This window comes from Sphaeramia orbicularis, chromosome 16 (assembly GCF_902148855.1).
Source record: "Sphaeramia orbicularis chromosome 16, fSphaOr1.1, whole genome shotgun sequence".
In the NCBI taxonomy this organism is placed as follows: domain Eukaryota; kingdom Metazoa; phylum Chordata; class Actinopteri; order Kurtiformes; family Apogonidae; genus Sphaeramia; species Sphaeramia orbicularis.
In genome coordinates this window covers 32,884,899-32,906,435 of record NC_043972.1, presented here as the reverse complement: position 1 = coordinate 32,906,435, position 21,537 = coordinate 32,884,899, and the positions used below count along the sequence as shown (strand labels likewise).

General features: G+C 38.9%; 1 protein-coding gene across 1 annotated transcript in view; it reads left to right on the top strand.

Annotated features, from left to right (window-relative positions):
- nphs1 (NPHS1 adhesion molecule, nephrin) overlaps window positions 1-17,896 on the top strand; it is a 42,590-nt gene extending 24,694 nt beyond the window's left edge. Inside the window, exons 10-29 of the mRNA XM_030158357.1 lie at window positions 469-610; window positions 867-991; window positions 1,076-1,244; window positions 1,430-1,559; window positions 1,690-1,862; window positions 2,583-2,723; window positions 3,352-3,492; window positions 4,644-4,765; window positions 5,409-5,568; window positions 5,710-5,866; window positions 6,312-6,463; window positions 10,391-10,502; window positions 10,595-10,776; window positions 12,992-13,036; window positions 13,361-13,483; window positions 14,038-14,089; window positions 14,374-14,506; window positions 16,988-17,066; window positions 17,221-17,354; window positions 17,503-17,896. Coding sequence (XP_030014217.1) covers window positions 469-610; window positions 867-991; window positions 1,076-1,244; window positions 1,430-1,559; window positions 1,690-1,862; window positions 2,583-2,723; window positions 3,352-3,492; window positions 4,644-4,765; window positions 5,409-5,568; window positions 5,710-5,866; window positions 6,312-6,463; window positions 10,391-10,502; window positions 10,595-10,776; window positions 12,992-13,036; window positions 13,361-13,483; window positions 14,038-14,089; window positions 14,374-14,506; window positions 16,988-17,066; window positions 17,221-17,354; window positions 17,503-17,592 — 2,562 coding nt within the window. The 3' untranslated portion in view covers window positions 17,593-17,896. The remainder of the gene's footprint in view (window positions 1-468; window positions 611-866; window positions 992-1,075; window positions 1,245-1,429; window positions 1,560-1,689; window positions 1,863-2,582; window positions 2,724-3,351; window positions 3,493-4,643; window positions 4,766-5,408; window positions 5,569-5,709; window positions 5,867-6,311; window positions 6,464-10,390; window positions 10,503-10,594; window positions 10,777-12,991; window positions 13,037-13,360; window positions 13,484-14,037; window positions 14,090-14,373; window positions 14,507-16,987; window positions 17,067-17,220; window positions 17,355-17,502) is intronic.
- Window positions 17,897-21,537: the final 3,641 nt, after the last annotated feature.

Sequence of the window (21,537 nt, the reverse complement as noted above, 5' to 3'; positions counted from 1 at the left end):
GACACAGAAGATGAGCATTATTAAACAAGCTCTTTATTCATCTGGCAGCAGCATTTTCATTTGATCTTACACATGGCACTCGGTGTGCTGTGTGTGAGCTTTAATGCATCTGAAACAGTGTGGGGTTAATGAAGACTGACGCTCCTGTCCAGAGTCTTTGTTACTCTTTCAGACTGTGGCTTTTACAGTAATCACCACAATAATAGCTTTAATAACTAGATGTGCTGCATAGGCATGACCACCATCAGGCAGGTGCAAAATGACTCGAGTCAGATGAATATGTTTATTTATTGTAGACCATGCACAACATCAGTTATTACAGCAACTAATTTGCCATCTGTATTTACCAAGACGGTCCAATGTGGGTTGTTTTTCTCCCTGATTTTTCGTCTACTTAGAGTAAAAATGCCAGACACCAATCATCTCTGTCTCCTGACTGAATTGACATGTGTAATTTGTTCTCTGCAGGGAGAGAATGGTGGGATGACAACCATGTCCAATGTAACCCATCAGGTCTCTAGGGAGGATAATGGCATGAAACTCACCTGTGTGGCTTTCAACATAGGCACAAAAGTCTCCAAGTCCAAGTCTGCTGAACTCTCTGTCTACTGTGAGTGAAAATAAGTCTTTAGTAGGTGTAATCAACACCCAGGAGACTGATATTTAATGGTACAATAAAGGTACAATATGTTTTACACTATAAAGCATATCATCATTGCAGTTTAAAAGGGAAAATGTCTCTGTTTTTTGTTATGTTAGAAGAAACTGATTTGTTCAGCTGGTATAAATTCAAAGCTGATGCACAGTCATTTATTTCTAAAATCAAATGAATGAAAATTAATGTTTTGATGATTCTTTAATGACAGACCCCCCGCAAAAGGTGTGGCTTCATGTCCCTCCTCAAGACGTTCCACTACGCTCAGGGACAAAAGTCCGTCTAATCTGCTTCTCAAGTGGAGGAAATCCACCTGGGACTCTATCCTGGTTCAAGGTTCACTGTAACTAATTCCATGTTTTCTGTGTTTGTCCAGACTATATAGACCTCTGTGTATAACATACAGCCTTCCTGTTACAGAATGGACAGCCTGTGATGAGTGCACTGAAACAGACCTCCTTTGATAAGGGTGTCGCTCAAGAGCTGGTACTGGTCCTGACTGCAAGTGACAACATGGCTACCTACCGTTGTGATGCTACAAATGAGGCAGAGAAAACAATTTCAGCCCAAACTAAGCTGAGAGTTCAGTGTGAGTTCCAACAGATAAGCACAGCCTGATATTTATTGTAGAAACTCTGCTAAAAGAAAAGCAAAACAGCAAAGAAATAGATTCATTATGAGCAAATTCACACAACTATAACATTTAATATTATTCATCTTGACATTGTCAGTGATTCAGAAGTGTGTTTTCCTGTTTACACCACTATTCCCCAGTTCCTGCAATAACCATGAAGATCACTGCCAAAGAGGAGCAGTTCCATCAGGGCCAGATGATAACTTTGGAGTGCGAGTCTGGAAGCAGTAACCCTAGAGCCAACATCTCTTGGAGCCTGGGCCCACTCGGGTTTGGCAATTCACTGTCAAAATCAGACTGAATGAGTGATATTTATCCGGTTAAATGAGGCAATGTGCATGACTGGTTGTTAAACTCTAAGTCTGTTAATTAAACCTGTTGGACGGGATTTGTGTCCTAGGTTCCAGGGGGTGAATCAGCCGCACAAGAAGGCAGCGTATGGTGGTTTTTCAGTGAGCAGTTCTCTGTCACTGAATATGACATCACAGCATCACAATCAGAGGGTTATTTGCCAGTCCTCCAGTGCTGAACTACCTGAGGGGGCCAAAACATTCTTCAAACTCAGTGTGCTTTGTAAGTAGATATGAACTGTGTAATTTTTTTTTCCTTTCCTGGTTTGCTTGTTTTATTGTTTTTTTCTTCTTGGCAAATGACCAAGAATTATGCCTTGCATAAATCTTAAACGATGCATAATGATGATCTATAATGGTGCAGATGTTCGCTGCTTTGTTGGTGTACTTCTGCACAGAAATGTCAGTGTATAGTATGTGTATGTGTCGTTTTTTGTTTACTGGAAACCTTTGTTGTGATTTGTGGGTCTGTTGAGCTCTGCGGCAGTGTGTCCTAATTGTGCATTTGCTTTGCTGCCTGGCCATGTTTGTCTTTGATGCCATTTCACAGGCAGCAGCCAGCCACTGCTTCAAAGCTTGGTACTGTGTATGAGCATGAAGGAATGTCACTGTGTGTTTGTGCAGAGCTGCAGTTGGACAACAGTACTGTCACTCGTCATTTTAATGCCTGTCCCTCTCCCTCCCGTATTGCCTTCCTCCCCCATCGTCAAAGTGTGTGAAGTTGGTTAGATTTGGAATTATTGGTGAGATGTCGACTTTCTACTGGTTTGACTCTCATTAGTGTCTCTCTCTGTGTTTTATGCTCAACATATTTTGTGTGTCTTCGTGTTTTCGCTCGCTGCTTTTTGACATTCTCTGGGCCTGAGTTTGCATTTGTGCTTCTACTCCTGCATTTTTGGTTCAAATATAACTTAACTGTATTCTTGTTCTTTTCCTGTGCCAGACCCACCAGAGTTTAGGCCAGATCAGCCGATGCAGATCCAGGTGGCGGAAGATGACATGGCAACCATCCCACTGCTGGTCTCAGCGAACCCAGAGGAGGTTTCCTGCATTTGGCAGCACCGCAGGGAGAAGCTGGTCAAAGGTGATCTAGGGCTGTGTGATGGCTCTATAAACCAGGTCCTAGTTGAGCTGAGCCAGCAAGTAAGCACTCAGCTCTGCCATTCAGGGTCTGAATAAAACATGGCAGGTTAGCCAGCATGGGACCCTGCCAAATGTGATTCTCATTATGGCTCTAATGTATGCAGTCTAAATGAGGATTGCTGTCTCTCTGAATACAACACAACGATTCTAAACCTGGCTTCTCCTCCAGGCCGGTGTCAGCAGGGCCCTCTTGCACCCACTCTCTTTCTCTGTTAACTCTGTTTGCACCATCATACGCAGACTCTGACATAAAATTACTATATCCTGAATGTGGGAACCCACCTATTTCATTTAGAGTGCTGTAGTGCAGAAGGTGTCTCTCACTCAGCCTATTGTTGGCTTGAAGTGGGAATCCAGCCAGGCCAATCAATAATGCAGGATTAGATGTCACTTAGAGACCAGTGGCCAGAGGACATGCAGTTGATGAGCGTGTAATGAATGCTTAATTTACCATTGGTTTGCATGTGTGCATGTGTGACTGTGTGTGTGTGTCTGTGTGTGTGTGTGTGTGTGTGTGTGTGTGTGTGTGTGTGTGTGTGTGTGTGTGTGCGTGTGATTTTTCTGCAAAGAGAGGGATCTACGCATCCAGTGGCCAGATGAGTTCACCCTGGTGATTGAGAATGTGACGAGGAAAGAAGCCGGAGCTTACAATATTGAGTGTGCAAATGAAGAGGGTGTCAGCCACACCACCATCATGCTGGATGTACAGTGTAAGAACATGCACACAACTACATAATCCCATACATATATTCTGATTTCACCATCTTTCAAGTGTTACAGAGTTACATTTGATCCCGAAGACAAATGACTGCAATCAATTATCCTCCTATCTGTAGTTTTCCATTAAATAGCCTATAGAACTTTTGATATTTTTTACATTTGAATCTGTAGACTGTGAACATGTTTTTGAACATCTAAAGTCATTCTCTATCACAACCATGAGCAAATCCATAGACACTCAGATGCAACCAGACGGTAGCATTGACTTTCAGCCTCTACCCACCAAACATGCCTCATTCATTAGGCGTCCATGCAAGACCATGGACCTCCACAGCTGCCCCAGGCCCAGCCTCCAGCTCCAGGTCCCCTGCCCCTATAGTGATGATTTAATAATGGAAATGTTGAAAATGTAGGTCTGTCTGTTTCACCAAAGCCCATGGTACAAGCCTAATGGATTCTGCCGCCCTGACCTGACTGGGCTTGACAGTTGTAGATATTTATTATGTATGGAGCATTGTAGTAGCTTTTATGGGTGGCGGTGTAGCCCACTTAACAATGTCGGTCTTGGTTAGCAGGCCAACATGGTTGGATCCCAACTAACCCAGAGGTGTGTGTCTCTCTGGTGTTTTCCACTGCTGTTCTTTGAGTGTGAACATAGGTTTAGACAAGTAGGCACTAATGGTCTTATTGTTGCGAGGAGATGGCACCCTCGGGATGCATAAAAAGTTTGCAGAGGTGAATAAAGACAAGAAGAGGAACCATGCTGTTAGAACCCTCTGCAGTGGAGGGTGATCATTTGAAGTGAGGAAGAGATGGATGAAGTGAAGAGTCAAAGGAGTGAGAATTGGCCAGTCTGCCTTTGTTCAATTTGGGAAATGCTGTCAGTAGAAGTCTTGTGGTGACCTATTCTTAGTCTGGTTCACTAAAGCATCTGTGATGCTCCAACATATAGGGAGGTTAATGTATCTGGAACACAGGGGCCAATTAGGTCAGAGTTATGAACAAGTTCAAAAGCAAATGAGTGGAAGAGTAATTATAGCAATGCAGCATGTCTGTTTAATGGCTTGGTAAATGATTTGTCCCACGTTGGCATGTTAACCTTTGGTTCCTGCTTTGGCTTGTCCCTTTTTCTTACACTCAGATGCTCCCAGTGTTAAAGCAGAGAAAGACCCTGTGTATGTGAACCTTGGGGAAACAGCAGACCTGATATGTGTGGCAGATGCTAACCCCATTATATCTGACATGTTTTCTTGGAAATGGCTGGTGAGAGCAGCACACATACACACACACACACACACACACACACACACACATACACACACACACACACACACACACACACCCAGAAGCACAGAAAAACAGTCATCTTCTGAATTATCTTTCTTTTACCTGACTTCTTTTCTATTATTTTAGTGATTCTTGCCGTTTATCACTGGCCTTTCTAAATGCACCAACGCACCATAATTCACCGGCTCTAACTATCCTTCCACCCCACCTCTCCATGCTCCACACTCCGTCCAAATCCAGAAAAATAGCTTTCATTACTGCTGCGTGACTAAAGGGCACATTTGTCAATGCACCGTGGTCTCCGTATCTACTGATGCCTCCTTCAGTCTAACCCACCCCCTGGCAGTACTGTGTGTCCGCTTTTAACCTGCACAGCCCCTCCTTTTCTCTTTCCCTGTGATTCTCTAACCCTTGGCATTATCTTTCTCTGTCCCCAGACCTTGTTCCCTAGACGCCCTTTCCATCCCTACCTCAAGCTCTGATAGTTTCCTGCCCAGTTCTCCCTCACTGTCTACCAGCTTTGCTCTTATACAGCCTCCTAGCTCCAGGAAAAAGGTGCAAGACTATTGAAGGATAGCTGCTGTCCCCGACTTATTCCCCCTCACTTTGTCTTCCACAGGGAGAAGGGGAGGTGGAGATGGGAGAGGAAATCCAGGAAGATGAATCAGGCATTCTGACCATTCGTGACGTGACTCGTGCACATGCTGGCCTTTACCAGTGCATAGCTGATAATGGCATGGCACCTTCTGCCAGTGCAGATGTGCAGCTGGTAGTGCAGTGTGAGTTCTTTTTATATAGTCCTTGTATTATTTGGAAACAAAGCATACATAAAGATTTACCTGATGATAAAATTGCATACATTCATTTAATATTGTTTGTTGTCTCTGCATGAATAACCCCCCATGTCTTCTTGGTCTTAGTCAAACCAGAGATTCAAAAGGGAGTCCAGTGGAGGAAGGTTGCAAGTAGAGGAGATGCCACCAGTACAGCTGAGCTGATCTGTCAGGCTGAGGGTATTCCGCGTGTTCATTTCTCATGGGAAAAAAATGGTGCACTCATGGACTTTGCAAACCCCAGGTTAGAAGCTAGACATTGTATTTTAAAGTTTTTTCTTTCCATTATTGTGACTATTAACTTTGGTGCTGGTGTCAGCATATGGTTACATATTGATGAATCCCCACAATTAGATTAGGGTCTACTCAAATGTAATATATTCTTTCACTATTTCTAACTATTTCACCACTAAATCCAGATTTAGTGCATTTCATACTTTGCTTTTCACTATGCAAATACCTGTTTAATGCTTCTTTGATGTGTGAAATTGGGTGACTTAGTGCAATCTGCAGGACATCACAATCCCTGCTGTCTGCCTGCTCAGGCTTTATCTCTCTTTCTTTGTGTGTATGGGGATGTGTGTGTGTGTGTATGTGTGTGCATTTGTGTGTGTGTGTGTGTGTGTGTGTGTGCGTGTGTGTGTGTGAGCATCTATGTGCGTATGTGCATTTATGTGTGTGTGCTGCAGGTATGAGCAGAGGACTATGAGGGAGGGCTCCTTCCACACCAGCACAGTTCAAGTGGTAAATGTGAGCGCACTGCTGGACTATGCTGTCTTCACCTGCACTGCTCACAACTCACTCGGAGAAGACAAGCTAGACATCCAGCTCGTCAGCACAAGTATCTATGTCTATCTGATTTACGTGTTTTCCTTGTGAAAATGACACTACATGAACTAAATGTTTACAATTAAATACTGTTTTCATGATTGTATCAGATTAGTCCCTCTTTTGTAAAAGGGATACTAACATTAACACTGACCATTTACATCTTTGCACAGCTTTTAACAAATCTTAACCAATTATTCCAATTATATGACCTGTGGACAGAATACACAAACCTTAGTGCTGTCATCACCACATTTCACCTCAATCTAAACACTGCTGGTCGCAAATTACAAACACAAAACGTGCACACAAGTACATGCTACCAGTGAAATATAAAATGGTTGAGACAGAACGTAAAGCTTCAGTAGGCAGTAATTTTTGGCATCACTGGGCAAAAATTCCACAATAACCTTTCAGCATATTGTAATTCAAGTGGTTTTAGAGCAGACAAGACTTCTCCACCTCAACCTGGTATACAAGCTTTAATAAAATTAGTCTCTGACAGTTGAGTCTGTCCAATCCCAGAGGGGTAGGTATGAAAATGAGATTCAGAGCTGTAATGGTCTTTTGCTCTCAAGATCCATCAGATGCATCCCAACTATGTAGACTCTGCGGCTGGTATGGAAGCACGGCAGCTCCCTTAAATGTGTTATTCCAGCTTCATTTTTCCAGATTAAAATGAAGCAGCATCATATTGTCCATCTTTATATACAGTTTCTGCTTAGGACAGAGAAGAGTGGCCTTTTTTTTCAAAGTAATGCTTATGGAAGTTTTAAAGGAGCTATATGAAGTATTTGTCTGTTATAATGTTTCGTTTTTTTTAATGACCTAAAAGTATCAATAGAGTGTTCATAATGAAGAGGTCTGAAGTTATGCCGAAGGACTGGATTGATTGAGTTATGCACTGAACACTTTTACACCAAAGGACTGTTGGATTTATTTGACCACTAGAGGGAGTAGTGAGTCAGTGTCTCATGGTGAGGAAAACTAACACCACTGGGCCTTTGATCAAAGCATCAGAAAGTGATCAGTTATTATCTTTGCTAAGGTCGTTGTTTGTTTATCCACGATCCAGACCAAACTATGATCATTCTGACCTTGTTTGGACAAACTGTACAGAACATGGAAGTGATTTGTGGTCTTACATTGGCTGGTTTCTGTCCAAACAGAGCTAAGCTAACAGAACTACAATGGAAACTATCAGCTGACCCACCGTGTGAAGATTAAAAGCCAGTTTTATTTGGAATGACTGTCAAAATGAGAGGAAAAAAAACTTGATGGTACCATATTACAGATGTGTATAAACAATGAGCTTCATATTTTAGTCTGTGGATTTGGTTATCCTGATGATAGCTTGAAATATCAGTGCTGCATAACCCTTTTAAAGCTGCGTATGACTTTCATCATCAATTCTTTATTAAATCTGTAAAACCCAAGTCAAATTGAGTATCACAAATCCGTAAGTCTTTCTGTGATTATGCACCTGACTCTCTTCCCTCACAGTAAACAATTTCAAAGTGTACTCCACCATAAACAATAAGCTGGTAGGTCTCTTGGGCATTTTTCGAAATTTGTCACAACATGCATTGTGAGAAGCAGAGCTCCACGCAGCCGCATTATGGCCGCAGCGGCAACAAACACGAAAACGACTTCATTGCCTCTTGCTACTGCAGCTGCAGACCTACCGGCTCTGTTTGTAAACAAATGGATTGTTTATGATGGAGTACGCTTTGAAATTGTTCACCGTAAGGGAAGAGAGTCAGGTGAGTGATCACGGGAAGATTTACGGATTTGTGATTACAGATTTGATGAAAAATTGGTGATGAAAGTCATGCGCAGCTTCAAGTAAGTAGGCAGACTGAGTGGTAAACAAATCTAGCAAGACAGAAACCCTGACAAAGACCTTGTAACTAGTAACTAAAGCACCAAAGCTATAGCTGAAGGGTAGACTTGATATCACCATGTGGCTGAAAAGCGCTCCATTGTAAGAGGTGCGAGTCATTTTTTGCTCCAGCTAAGCAAATAATATATCAGGATTGTGTTGCTTTCTAGAACTTTCTGCCACCTAGTGTCCAAAACTCACCTGGTGCAGCTTTAAATGGCTGCCAAATGATCAAAGTCGGCCGTTAGGACTCTCAACATGCACAGATTATTCATATCACGTACTTGGCAGTGAAGCACACATTTTCCTTTGGTTCTAATTTGGCAGCATCTCAGAATAATTGTGTCTGTGCTGCCTTGTCCAAGCTTTATCAGCCTTTTCCAGCAACATTACAATAGTGTGGGAGGCCCATTGAACATGCAGAATTCTGTAAACTGGAGAGAGTTGTTGCTCCTGAGTGTCAGCCCTTTAAGGAACTTATTCCAGTGCTGTATCTCTACCTTATCATTGAGCCTATAGCGCTACTTCACTTCTCTCTCAGATAATGCTGCAGTGATATGCTTAGCTCTCCTGGTGCGCTTAGACTTTTCCGCCTTCAAGCTACCAATGTATCCTGGCACCCCCCACCCCCTCTTCCATTATCAACATAGTCCTGCTCTCAGCGACGGCCCACAGCCTTCATTGGACACATTTAATGTTTACTATAAAAACCATAAAATACAATCCAATATTCAGCCTGTTTTTCCCCAGTCATTTTTTTCAGTGCAGTGAATATTCATAATTAATCTGACGCAGTGATAATAAATTTTATATGCTTCCTTATCATTTGAGAGCCCGAGAGGAAAATAGTTTTTTTTTTTCTCCTAGCATGGTGCTTTTTGGATTTGAAGGAGACGAGATCCAAATAAGGCTGACCTCTTTGCCCTGGAATCTTATGAGTGGAGCTGATAGTGGGATATTTACTCTGCAAACGGAGCTGCAGCCTGGAGCCAGAGATGAGCAGAGCATCCCCTTCTTATGTTGCTGTTCGTCTATCCGTCCTCCTTCTCCCCTTGACTATCTCTGCCTCTGCCCCCCTAAACACTCATCTTTTTTCTATGCTCCAAATGCAAAATAATCCACTTTCCCTACACTACCCTGACTGAAGAAGCGCCTCATGTCAGACTGAAGGCCTGGTTATCCTTCTTTGATCTTTGTTCAGAATATTGATAATAATCAAGAGGCTTCATCCTCCATCGCACGACTTTGGGTGGATAATGGACAACTCAGCCACTTTGTTCTGAGAAGGATCAGCCTCCACTCTGCCCGTGTTTCTTAATCATTCATACAACAAAGCTCAACATAAAGAAGCAGATAAGGAGCAATGCAGTGCTAAAATAAAAAGCTGCCGTAGGAAAAACAAAAACAAAAAAACAACATATTCTTAGAAACCCTGAGGAATAAACTGTGATGAAGGCGAGATAAACAGAATGAGGCTTTAGAGGTTCACAAACATGTTTTGACCATGGTGATAAGTTTTTTCCACCCTTGATTTAATTTTATTCACTATTTTTCATTATTTATCACCAGCAGTTATTGCTATTTTTCTTTATTAAATCTTCCAGACGTAAAATACTTACACAAAAACTTATGTAATAAATGTCACAGCCTGAAAACATGTGGAAATTATCCTACCAAAATCCACCACAAATTAAACACTTTGCCTTGAGGCTGTTGTTTCATGTTTTTGTAGAAAAGAAACTAAATGGAAAAGTTTTATTCCTAATTGTATTTCCATTCAGAGGCACATCAGAACTTTAGTCACTTTTAGAATTATTTTAGTACTATCTTTAGGCTGCAGGGGAAGCAGGTCTATAGGCCAGGGGGGGCTAGTGTGATTTCAGGCACAGTGGATATAATCACTCGATTATCTCCCAGCACACATTTCAATTTCTGAGCACCTGAAGCCTTTTTAAATAGCCACCTGTCAAGTGAGAGCTTTCTGCTCTTGATCAGTATTCTCATAAATATATGAGTATATTTGCTTTTTGAACTTCTCTTTGTTTCTTTTGCCCTCAGATCACCCAGATCCTCCATCCTCATTCCGGCAAGTCAGTGTCTCTCACAATTCAGTCACTCTGGAGTGGATCCCTGGCTTTGATGGTGGCTTGCAGCAGAGATTTCGCATAAGGTAACACGCCATAAAAGCTGTGTCTTTAGGATTTACCCCCTTTCATTGAAAAACTCTAATCTAAACACAACATTATGCCTCTTGATTGACAGGTACCGCTGGGATCGGTCAGTCAGTTTCCTGTACATGGATGTGTTTCCTCCTGGAGAAGCAACATTTACTGTGACTGGCTTGCAGCCTAATACCACCTACAACTTCTCTGTCAATGCTATCAATGCAATTGGAGAGAGTAGCTATGCTGACAGTAATGCAGTACTGACCATCACCACCAAGGGTCAGTTTGGAGTAACCCCAGGGTGACAGTGAAAAGTCTGTCCCTTCGCTCCAATACACATACTACTATTTAATGTGATAGAGATATCCTAATACATCATATCTCAAATGCACTATGCTTAAAATACACCAAATGTCCTACACATTTTGCAAGATGTAAGCCAAGGTGCTGTTCTGGCTATTGGTTTCCAAAATCCTCTGAGCAGCAGGGTATATGTCACAGGTGCTTTGTCTTGCTGCTTCAGTTTTTAGATATTAGTAGGTGTATATTGGATAATACGCTCTGTAACAGGAACATATGTTTTTGTCTTCTATGTCCCAATTTTCTTTTTTTTTTCTTTTTTTTTTTTTTTTTTTGCTAAAATCACTTTTTCATGTCTTAAAAAAAAAGAAAATGTATCTTTGAATACTAAATTCATCTGAAAACCAAAAGCAATTAAAGCTACAGAATAATGTTTTATCTAAGTGACTTTTTACATATTTGGTAACACCTTGTATATTTTTTAAGTTAATCATTTCTCAGTTACTTACTCTTTGTTACTGTACTTCTTTCAAACTTCAAACTTTTACCCTTAGGTCCTCCTCTGTGCATTTATGTACATTTTTCCCATTTTTTTTTTCATTTCCTGATCCTTTTTTTGGCTGTGTTTCAGCTGTTGGCATGAAATTTGGCAGGAATGTTTATTTTGAGTTATATTTTTGAAATCCAGCATCTTTTACTCTTGGTTGTGTTTTATTTTCCCATAATGCATCTTGCACCCTCTGGCCACTCTCGTGTACAAAAATGTACACGCACAAAAAAAACTGCTATAAAATCATCATACATCATTATTTTTCTTTGTTTTTAAAAAAAAAAAATCTCTTAAACAACTTTCTCCCTGCTCAAAACTACCAAACATTCAACAGTTTTCAGGATTTTAACCCTTTAAATGCCAGATTAATCATTTCAATTCTGAGTGATTTATTACAAAAAACCCTACCAAAAAAAAATAATATTTTCCACAAAATAAATAGGTGGATGAAACATTGGTGGTTATTAGAGTTATGGATAATAATAATAATAATAATAATAATAATAATAATAATAATTATTATTATTATTATTATTATTATTATTATTATTATTATTATTATTATTATACATTGGTTTTATATAGTGCTTTTCTAGGTACTCAAAGACACTTTACAATAAGCAGCCAAGGAACAAACACACAACAAGAGGGCAAATGTAGTTATGGAACAGATACAGAGTTAATACAAAAGGGCAAACAAAGAACAAACACTCAAGCAAAAAGGCAGAGACAGATATAGAAAAGAAAACGCATGAGAAAAGGGTGGATGAAGGTGGAACAGGGGGTCAGGTATTGTAGGTTGATCTGAAGAGGTGAGATCAGAGTTGGCTTTTGAATGAGGTGAGTATGTCAGAGGACATGTCAAAGATGATCAAAAAATTTGATTTAATTGATTAAAGGATTAAAATCCTGACAACTGTTGAATGTTTGGTAGTTTTGAGCAGAGTGGAAGTTGTTTAGGAGTTTTATAAAAAAAAAAAAAAAAAGTTTTAAAAAAGTAAGAAAAAATGTTGACGTATGATGATTTTATAGTAGTTTTCACGTGTGTACATTTTTGTCCACGAGTGACCAGAGGGAGTATCTGACACCACAGAAAAAATACTAATGCAATTAAATCAATTTTGTTGCTAATCTTTGATATATCCAAGACTCTAATAACCACCAGTGTTTCATCCATCTACTATTTATTTTATGGAAAACATTCCATTTCGTGTGGGTTTTTTTTGAAAATAAATCACTCAGAATTCAAATTGTTACACAGGCATTTAAAGGTTTAAAATCCTGCAAACTGTTGAATGTTTCGTCGTTTTGAGCAGGGCGGAAGCTGTTTAAGAGATTAAAAATAAATTTTCAAAAGCAAGAAAAAATTTTGATGTATGATGATTTTATAATAGTGTTTCGAAAGTGTGTACATTTTTGTCCACGAGGGTCACCAGTGTATAGTAGATTTGAGGAGGGCATAAGGGTTAAGCTGTGACCTGAATAAGGGTCAAAGTTCAAGGCACAACATTATGATTAAAGGTGAAATATTATATACTTTTTGTACTAATGCTGTATGCAACTGTCCATACTTCTCAGGGTTACATTAAAATAAGTGCATTGCAGCGTGTATTAAACTTTTTGTTCATATCTGTCCTTTTTTAGAGACCTTAGATTCAGAAGTTTCAGAAGAAGACTCATACCCACCAAGTAAGTATTTTATCTCAACTCACTGACAAAAGCTCTTAAGGGCAGTTGGAAATTGCTGTTTGCACAGTGGCTAGCTTCATTTGGCTAAATCATGTTAATGTATGCACCTCCAAGGCTCTTAATGTTTGCTCTATGAGAGTAGCGGTTGTCATGGCTCCCACCCATACTTTTTCCCCTCCGCTAGTCTTTAATCAATAAAGACAATTGAGAGAGTGGTTGGGTCTGTCTCAGTCACTTTTTATCGCCCCATATTTCAATATTACTTCTCCTTTACCTTCCACTGTTATGCATTAATCTAATGCTTCTAATTTTTTTGTGAATTAGGTCCAGCTGGACTGACACTTTACTTGACAGTGGCATTCACAGCAGTGTTTGGAGTCCTGCTGGTGTTAAATTCACTGGGTTGCTTTTTTGGACTAAAATGGAAAAAGAGGCAAGGTCAGACAGGTAATAGTAATCATCCTTTAATCTATGTGATACGTAAGTGTTCCCTCTGTCAACGTCTGTCTCCATCGTGTCTTGATTCTTCAGCACAACTCTAAAGAGATTACTGAACCATGATGCAATTGTCTCCCACGTCTTCTAATCTCAGCATGTTCCTCTTTCTGTCTATTCTGTCTCCTCTCCTCCTGCTCATTCTCTAAGCTTCTACCTCCTGCCTCATTCATCCTTCAGAGCTGTCACTTCTCTGTTTTATCTATATCTTTTATCTCATTTGCTAGCTTCACATCCTTTCTCTATCTTCCCCTCTGTCTCTCTATTTGTTCTTCATTCTAACTGTCACGTTTTCCTATTTTCTATCTTCTCTTTTTTATTCATCACCTTTCTCTGCCTTCTGGTTTTACATAGATTTTTCACAATATACTTGACTTTCATCCCCTGTCACTCTCTGGCCTTCTTATTGCGCTGATCAGTTTCAGTGTTTATGAGATGATGCTCCTCTCTTCAAGTTCTAATTTCCTAACACTAAAGCCTCCTTCCTCCTGTTTCTGCTCACCCAGCAGGGGGTAGAGGAGGCAGCGTGTTGGATGGCAAGAAGAACGAAGAGGAGGCGTAAGTTAAGCCACTGCAGTAGAAGTAATAAAGAGACATACATCCAATCCACTCTAAGAAGTCTGAGACATGATCCATTGGCTGACCCAGCTGTTAAAACAGCCAAGCAGGCAAAACAACAAGCGTCTGTCAATATCCATTTATATTAGCACCATTAAACTTACACCACAATGCTGCAATAAACAGATACAACACATGATGTAATATGGGAGGTTAAGGGATTGTTGTAAAATGATTCAACATGTGAATGAAACACAAATGTAAAGCGTTATTTGTCAATACAGGTCCAGTCAGTCAACTGTAAGCAACTCTAATAAGTACGAGAGCAAAGAAAAGATCAACACCACCGCCCAGCGCACCCTCCTCATCGACTCCGGATCTGAAACGGATAGCAATGTCTACGAGAGTTATGCCGCGGTAAGAATGTGAGAGGGGAGGAGAGAGAAGAGTGGGATGAGGGGAAGAGAAAAGGGCAATTGAGAAAATATGCAGAGACAGAGAAAAGGTTGAGTAAACAGATGAAAGGAGGAAAGAGGTTATGTAGGGGTTGAAGGGATCTGGCAAGAAGAGGAAGTGGAGAATTCAGCCATAACAAGCAAAATGGAAACATAAACTAATGGAACCTTTAGCTGTTCACAGAGATGGAACATAGATCAATATCTCACAATTAGCATTCAAAATACACATCGATCTTAGAGAAATTATCATTTTGTACTTTAAAAAGGCCAACAAGGATTTGAACCTTGAAGAAAACTGTTGAGTGAGGTAAAAGAAAACAGATAGTACTGTGCTGTCAAGAATGGAATATAATGAGACCTCAAATCTCCATAGAGGCACGCTTTATCATGCAATCCATACCGTATACAATACCTGAAAGGGTCAGTTTACCCCTATTTACTATTCTGTGTTTCACCTTTAGATGTAGTTTTTGTTTATTTGCACAAGTTTTGAGGTATTAGCTCTGAGATTTCTTCCTCCACCACAACAGGTTGTGCATGGTGTTTTGGTTTTCATGCTTGTGGCAGTAAACAGTGACATTTTAAAAGTTTCATCGTCTAAAACGGAGCACAATCTAGTTGTGAGGATGAAGATAAGGTTGAAGCTTAAATGATGGACTTAACCCGTATGCCCTCCTCATATCTACTATCCTCTGGTGACCTTCGTGGACAAAAATGTACACGCACACAAAAACTACTGTAAAATCATCATACGTCAACATTTTTTCTTGCTTTTTTTTCATAAATCTGTTAAACAATTTCCCCCTTGCTCAAAACTACCAAACATTCAACAGTTTTCAGGATTTTAATCCTTTAAATGGCAGTTTAATCATTTGAATTCTGAGTGATTTATTTTTTTAAAAAAAACACAAAAATGTGAATATTTTCTGTAAAATAAATAGTAGGTGGATGGACCATTGATGGTGATTAGACCCTTGGATATGTCAAAGATTAGCAACAAAAGTGATTTGTTCGTGTTTGGGTGTGCAAAATCATTTTTAAATCAACGTCTGATTCATTAGTGTGAACATTTGTTGTGCCAACTATAACGTCCACTTGAAATCGTATTGGGTTGAATGTGGGTCCTGAACTAAAATGTTTTACACCCTTGACTGTTGATGTCTTCAGTGTCATTTTTGCATTTCACAAATGTATCCCATGGATTGGACCCTTTAATGGGCTTTTTTTTGGCCCACAGGCCCTGTGTTTGACACCTCCACTCTACATGGTCACTTTCAGTTTTAAAAAGCCAACATGGTCATGCTTCATGCTCAGTGACAATTCCCATGTCCACTAATTACATACAGGTAAAGAAAACACATGTATTATCATTTTCATGTCATTGTTTTGTATTTTATTGACATCACAAAAATAAATCCTCTCAAATCAGCTAAAATTTAATACACTGAAGCTGAAGAAGGAACAGCAGTGACCACAACACCCTCCAGATAATCCATAAATATCGCTGTTAAATTTTGTGTTTGTGTTTAATATTTTGTGTAGGGGGTACAACTGTTCATAATACTTCACCTACTGTACGACCACTTAACCCTATAAAACCATTTGTATCATATTTGCTACGCCAGGTTCTTAGACCTCTATCTTATCAACAAGATCAATACTTGCCTTAATCTCCGAAGACCCAGGTATGGGTTTTGTGTCCACATTTGTGGACAAGAGTTTCACAACTTTATACAAAAAAAAGAAAAGAAAACTGTCCACCACAAAGGACATTCCATAAAATTTTTAAAAACTGCATCTGAAAAAATTGTTGCATCATGATGTTTCCAATATAGGCACTTATTTAATAAAAACAAAAAAAGCTTGTTCTTTGCTGACATTTCCTGGGTCTTAGGAGGTTAAAAACCTGTTGTATGTGACCTGATATATGTTTTCTGCCCCCTGTTGGATCATCATCCCACTGAACCCAGCGGAAGGGCTTTTTTTTTTTTTCCTTTTTCAATATGGCTGCTATCATTAAATCATTCACACACTTTTTAAAGGAAAGTCTATGGTAATTTCAAAAAGTTACATTATGAGTAACATTTACATTGTCATTAATTTTTTTTAAAAATAAGTACTTCATGTACTGAAACAATGTATAGTTACTTGATAATTGATTCTTTATTGTACAGTTAAATTGTGTTAAAGATGTTTGTATCAAATTTGATACTGCAGGTATAGAAGGTGTTTTATAAAAACACCAAATGTATCAAATGTGATATAAAATATTGCAACAGAATGAAACAGCAAAATGTTTCTTTTGGATATTGTTAAAAGGTCTAATAAACATCTCAATTCCACAAAAAATTTAATTTTGTGGCTGGTTTTTGATGGGTCAGGTTTTACAGGGTTAAAGCCAAGTGAACTGATAATATCATTTCTGTTTTACTCATCGCAGGAAAGTTCCCATTATTACTACCCTACCATCGACTACAAGCCTCCTTTCAGCCCACATCCCGAGGAAATGCGGAGACATGGTATGGGCAGAGATCCACCCCAGATAAAGACAGGATCTAACACTGTCCTTATCTGACCTGTAGCAACACACTCGGCCAACTGAAGTGTACTCTCATTGTTTATAACTCTGCTTATGTGTTTTATTTATAAAAGTATTTCCTTGCCTTCCTGTAGACTCTCACAGTCACTTCTACGAAGAGGTAAGAGACGTGGGTCTGTACCAGGATGTCCTCACTTCCCCTCCATCCTTGTTTGACCATGGATTGCCTCATCAAAGAACTGACTGGAAATCAGCAGCTTACCCTCAGGTCTGTAAATACATCTCACACTCATGGTTAAATAGATTATTATGATCTGTTAATAACAGAATTCCATAAGCAAAGGTAAAGGTAGATAGAATTATGTGAATTCATCATGTGTGTAATAGTAAGTGAGTTGTAATCTGTGTCTCAGCAGGTTACTGAGAGAGGGAAGGAGTTCATAGACATTCAACAGCCTCAGAGAGATTCTGATCTTCCCTTTGAACTCAGAGGAGAGTTAGTCTAGAAGGAGCAGGTCGGACCAAACATGTATGCTATGCCGAGATTCAGATGACATTGACAGGACTGTTATGTAGCAGATATTCATTCAACGTTATGTTTTTTTTTTCATTCTGTTTCAATGGTATCTCACAAATCACCTTGAAAGCACCTAGAACAACTCAGATCAAGTGCTCGATGTGAGATGTCATAATACATGTTGAGTGTTTTGATGTTTTATTGTGTATTTCTTTAGCACTGAATATTTGCCTCAAAAGACCGAGTTGACCTACAGTAAAGTATGAAAGGCTTAATAACTTGAACAGAGGAAGTGTGTCGGCTTGATATGAAAAGAAAAGAAAAGCCTCATTCGTTTTTATGTAACTGAAAATGTCAAAATGTTGCCATTATATTTGCTTAATTAAAACAGTGACATTTCTTAGTCGCACATTTTATGCCAGTTCTTCACAGTCGTCCTCCCCCTCCCTGTCTCTGTTTTGTCCTTTCACCTTTCACCTGTTTCTTTGAGCGCAGTCACCATCACTACTCATTGTTTAGCCTGGTAATAGACATAAATCAGTCAGCTGTCAGAGACAAAAGAGAACTGACATAACTGTGGTTGGCACTGGGACAGTAACGATGGCAGCACGCTAACGGTGCCACATAAACAAATACCATTCTATTTGAGCCGTCCAAATTCAGCAAAATCATTAGCACTGTATTATAAAACTACCCCTATGAAGTGCATTTTAAATGGTTTCTAATCAGGTTATTCATTGAAATTGTTGTAAACACACAGTATATCATTATTATTATTATGGCATGATGATACATTATAGAATATGCCAACTGTGAAAACTTACATTTAGCCACCATTGACATATCTTAATAGTGAAAAAGATGAATTCGGCATATCAAATTAAAGGTACAGACAAACAAAGAAAACATCCCTCCTCTTCGTTCACCTTCCATTAAAAATGTTAAAATTGCAAATGGCCTTCAATAGACATAGATTGATTTATTCATCCTGAGTTAATATATATATATACTTGAAAAAAGAAACTCCATGGAAGAGGACTCATAGAAATAAATGGCTTTTTCTAAGGTGACAAAAGCACAGCGATTCTTATTTTCAGGTGATTAAACACTAATGAAACCATAATTATGAATATTATATTCAATTTTAGGTAATTGATTCCTCTAAGCCCTACGCACTGCACACGAGTCATACACTAAGGCTTTGGAAATATTGTGTTTTACTCTTTACAATAAGGCTCCCCTGGTAGAATATAAATGGTAGTAATTCATGTAAATGGTCATGTTGGACCAGTTTTATTCAGCCCGATAAAAGGGATAAGATAAAGCAGCAAGATCTAACCAAACACAGACAAATAAGCAAGTGATCTTGTCAAATAATGAGCCTATACTGATGCATGGAAACTGTAATATATCTTTATTAACCCTTTCATGCATGAATTATGAGAACCGCAGTTAAGATGTTTTTCCTGAGTGTTTTTATTCCTCCTTAGGCATGAAAAAAAAAACAGTCCGATTGATGTTTTTTTTTTTTTTTTTTTTTTTAAGGAGTTACAAAAATGTCCACTCAGTTGGACACCATGTTTTTAATTTTTGAAACAAAAAAACATGTATTTAAAACTTAATATCAGGCACTAGTCTCTTTTCCATTGGACATCTGCACAAAACTTTACCAATATTTACTAAATGTTGAAAAAACAGAAGTGTGTAATGTTGTTTTTTCCATTAAATCATTAACGTGATGATTTGTTTATTTATTATCTTATTACCGCGAGATGACACAGAAGTCATTCCATAAACATGTCGATGAACATTAAAATATGTTGTTAATTTACAGATATATTCATTATTGTTATATATTACCCCTCAATCTCATACTAAATTAAAAAAATTATTCGGTTTCCTGATGTGTCCCCACATAGTGCCATGTTTCTTTTAAAACTCTTCTTCTTCACTTGTTGTAACATCTGTCAACATCCGTTTTTTTTTTTTTTTTAATTCACCTGACTCTAGTTGCAGAAAAAGGTCTTTCCATTACAGTTTTGCATGATATACCACTTGCGCTATGCCCAAAAAAACACCTCTTGCCAATGCAAAATCTTTTAATCAAAAATCAAGGTTTTTTTTTTTCCATTAAGCAAATTTTTATGCACAAGTTATATTTGCACAATTTGAAGGTCAATGGAAAAGCAACTAGTGATATGGAAAACTATACAATAAAAACATTTTTAATGCTGCTAATCAGATGTTTTCCCACATTTTAACATACTCTAATACTAGTTATTATTGACTTGATGGAGATAATATGCAAAAAAAAAAACCCTGTTGTGTTTGTTGATTTACACTACATGTTACCGCAGATCAGGTTTATCAAAAACTGCAGTTACAGTAACGGTATGAATTACACTGTATTGGATGATGAATATGTGTCCACTGTGTTGGCTGATGTGGAACTAAAACAACAAAACCCATGAATATACAAGAGAACAGCTGGAGAATAACTGTCCACTGTAGTGACCACTATGCATGAAAGGGTTAATGACCTGTAAAGCATTTACTATTTAATTATTGATGTAATTATAAAGCATTTATTATAGGAGTCTTACTGGAAAGTGGAAGCTCTTCCTGTGTAACGTGTCCAGATATGAACCTCATTACAAAGGTCTGTCCCTTCACTTTTACACCTCAGATAGTCGGAGGGAATCCCTACAATGGGATTCTATCATATGGTATTTAGCTTGGTTATGTCTTCAGGAAGTAAAGCTATATCTAGGCCCAGTCTTTAATCCTGTTTTCTCTCGGATTGAAGTTCAGCACCCGACATCATTGAGAGAGAGAAAACCATGCAGGGAATTTGTCTGACTGAGAGTGGGCAGTCAAACAGAGATAGAGACATAGAAGGCGGAGGCTTAGCTGCACTGTGGCCACCGTACAAAAGACCTACTCTGTTTCTCTTCTGGTTTTCATTATTGTACTTCAAGGAAGAAAAAGAATTTCAATAGCTTTTTTGCTTCTACTCTCTTTAGTATTTATTGATTATGAACATGTTTAGCTGCTGGCTGATGTTATCTTAAACCTGACACAACATACAGATCATAATCATGCACAACAGAAAACAGTGTTCATATGCTCTATGTGTTTTACTGTGAAGAGATCAGAAACTTCCTCAAAGTTTCCATGGCTCTTTTAGGTTCCTGTTACCTTGCAGTAAACACAAATAGTTGCCGGGCTCTAATAATATCCGTAAACAAATCTGTTACGCACACACTCTGTTTATCCGGCTATTGCTTTTTCCACTAGACTGATTCATCACATCAGCCTCATGAGTGCACATTTTCAAACATGCAACACATATAATAAGTCGAAACACATATACACTGGACAAAAATAGCTAATTGTGCATTTAACGTATGGTTCTTTTGCTGTTTTCATGGTTTCAGGGATGGCTCATTTATATGTAATTACTGTAAAATACTTTCATCAAATCATTTTCAAGGGCTAATCACATTGGAAATATTTAATTACAATATGTGAGAGGTGATATTCTGCAAGTTTGTAATCCACATCTACTAAATTCTGTTTCCGCAATGGCGCCTGAATGCCTGGAGATAAATCTCACCGTTTCACTGAGCTGCCTCCCCTCAATTAGGCTCCGTATTCTCCATCATGAGCTGCCAAGGTATGTTTGTCTCATTACTGAACAATTGTTTAAGTTCCTGTCAAGCTGACTGCTGTGTTCAGACCAAACGCCTGCTCTTGATGCATCATTTCAGCTCAGGCAGGGACAGTAATCTGCTAAACTGAAGGTTTGACAGCTCAATACTGTATGCTAGCCTCTATTTTTCTTCACTTGCCTCATGAGCATTTTGATATGTTGTGTTCAGAGGAATCTCAATTGAGCTCAAATACTCAGGCTGCATGCAATTATGTCAGAAGA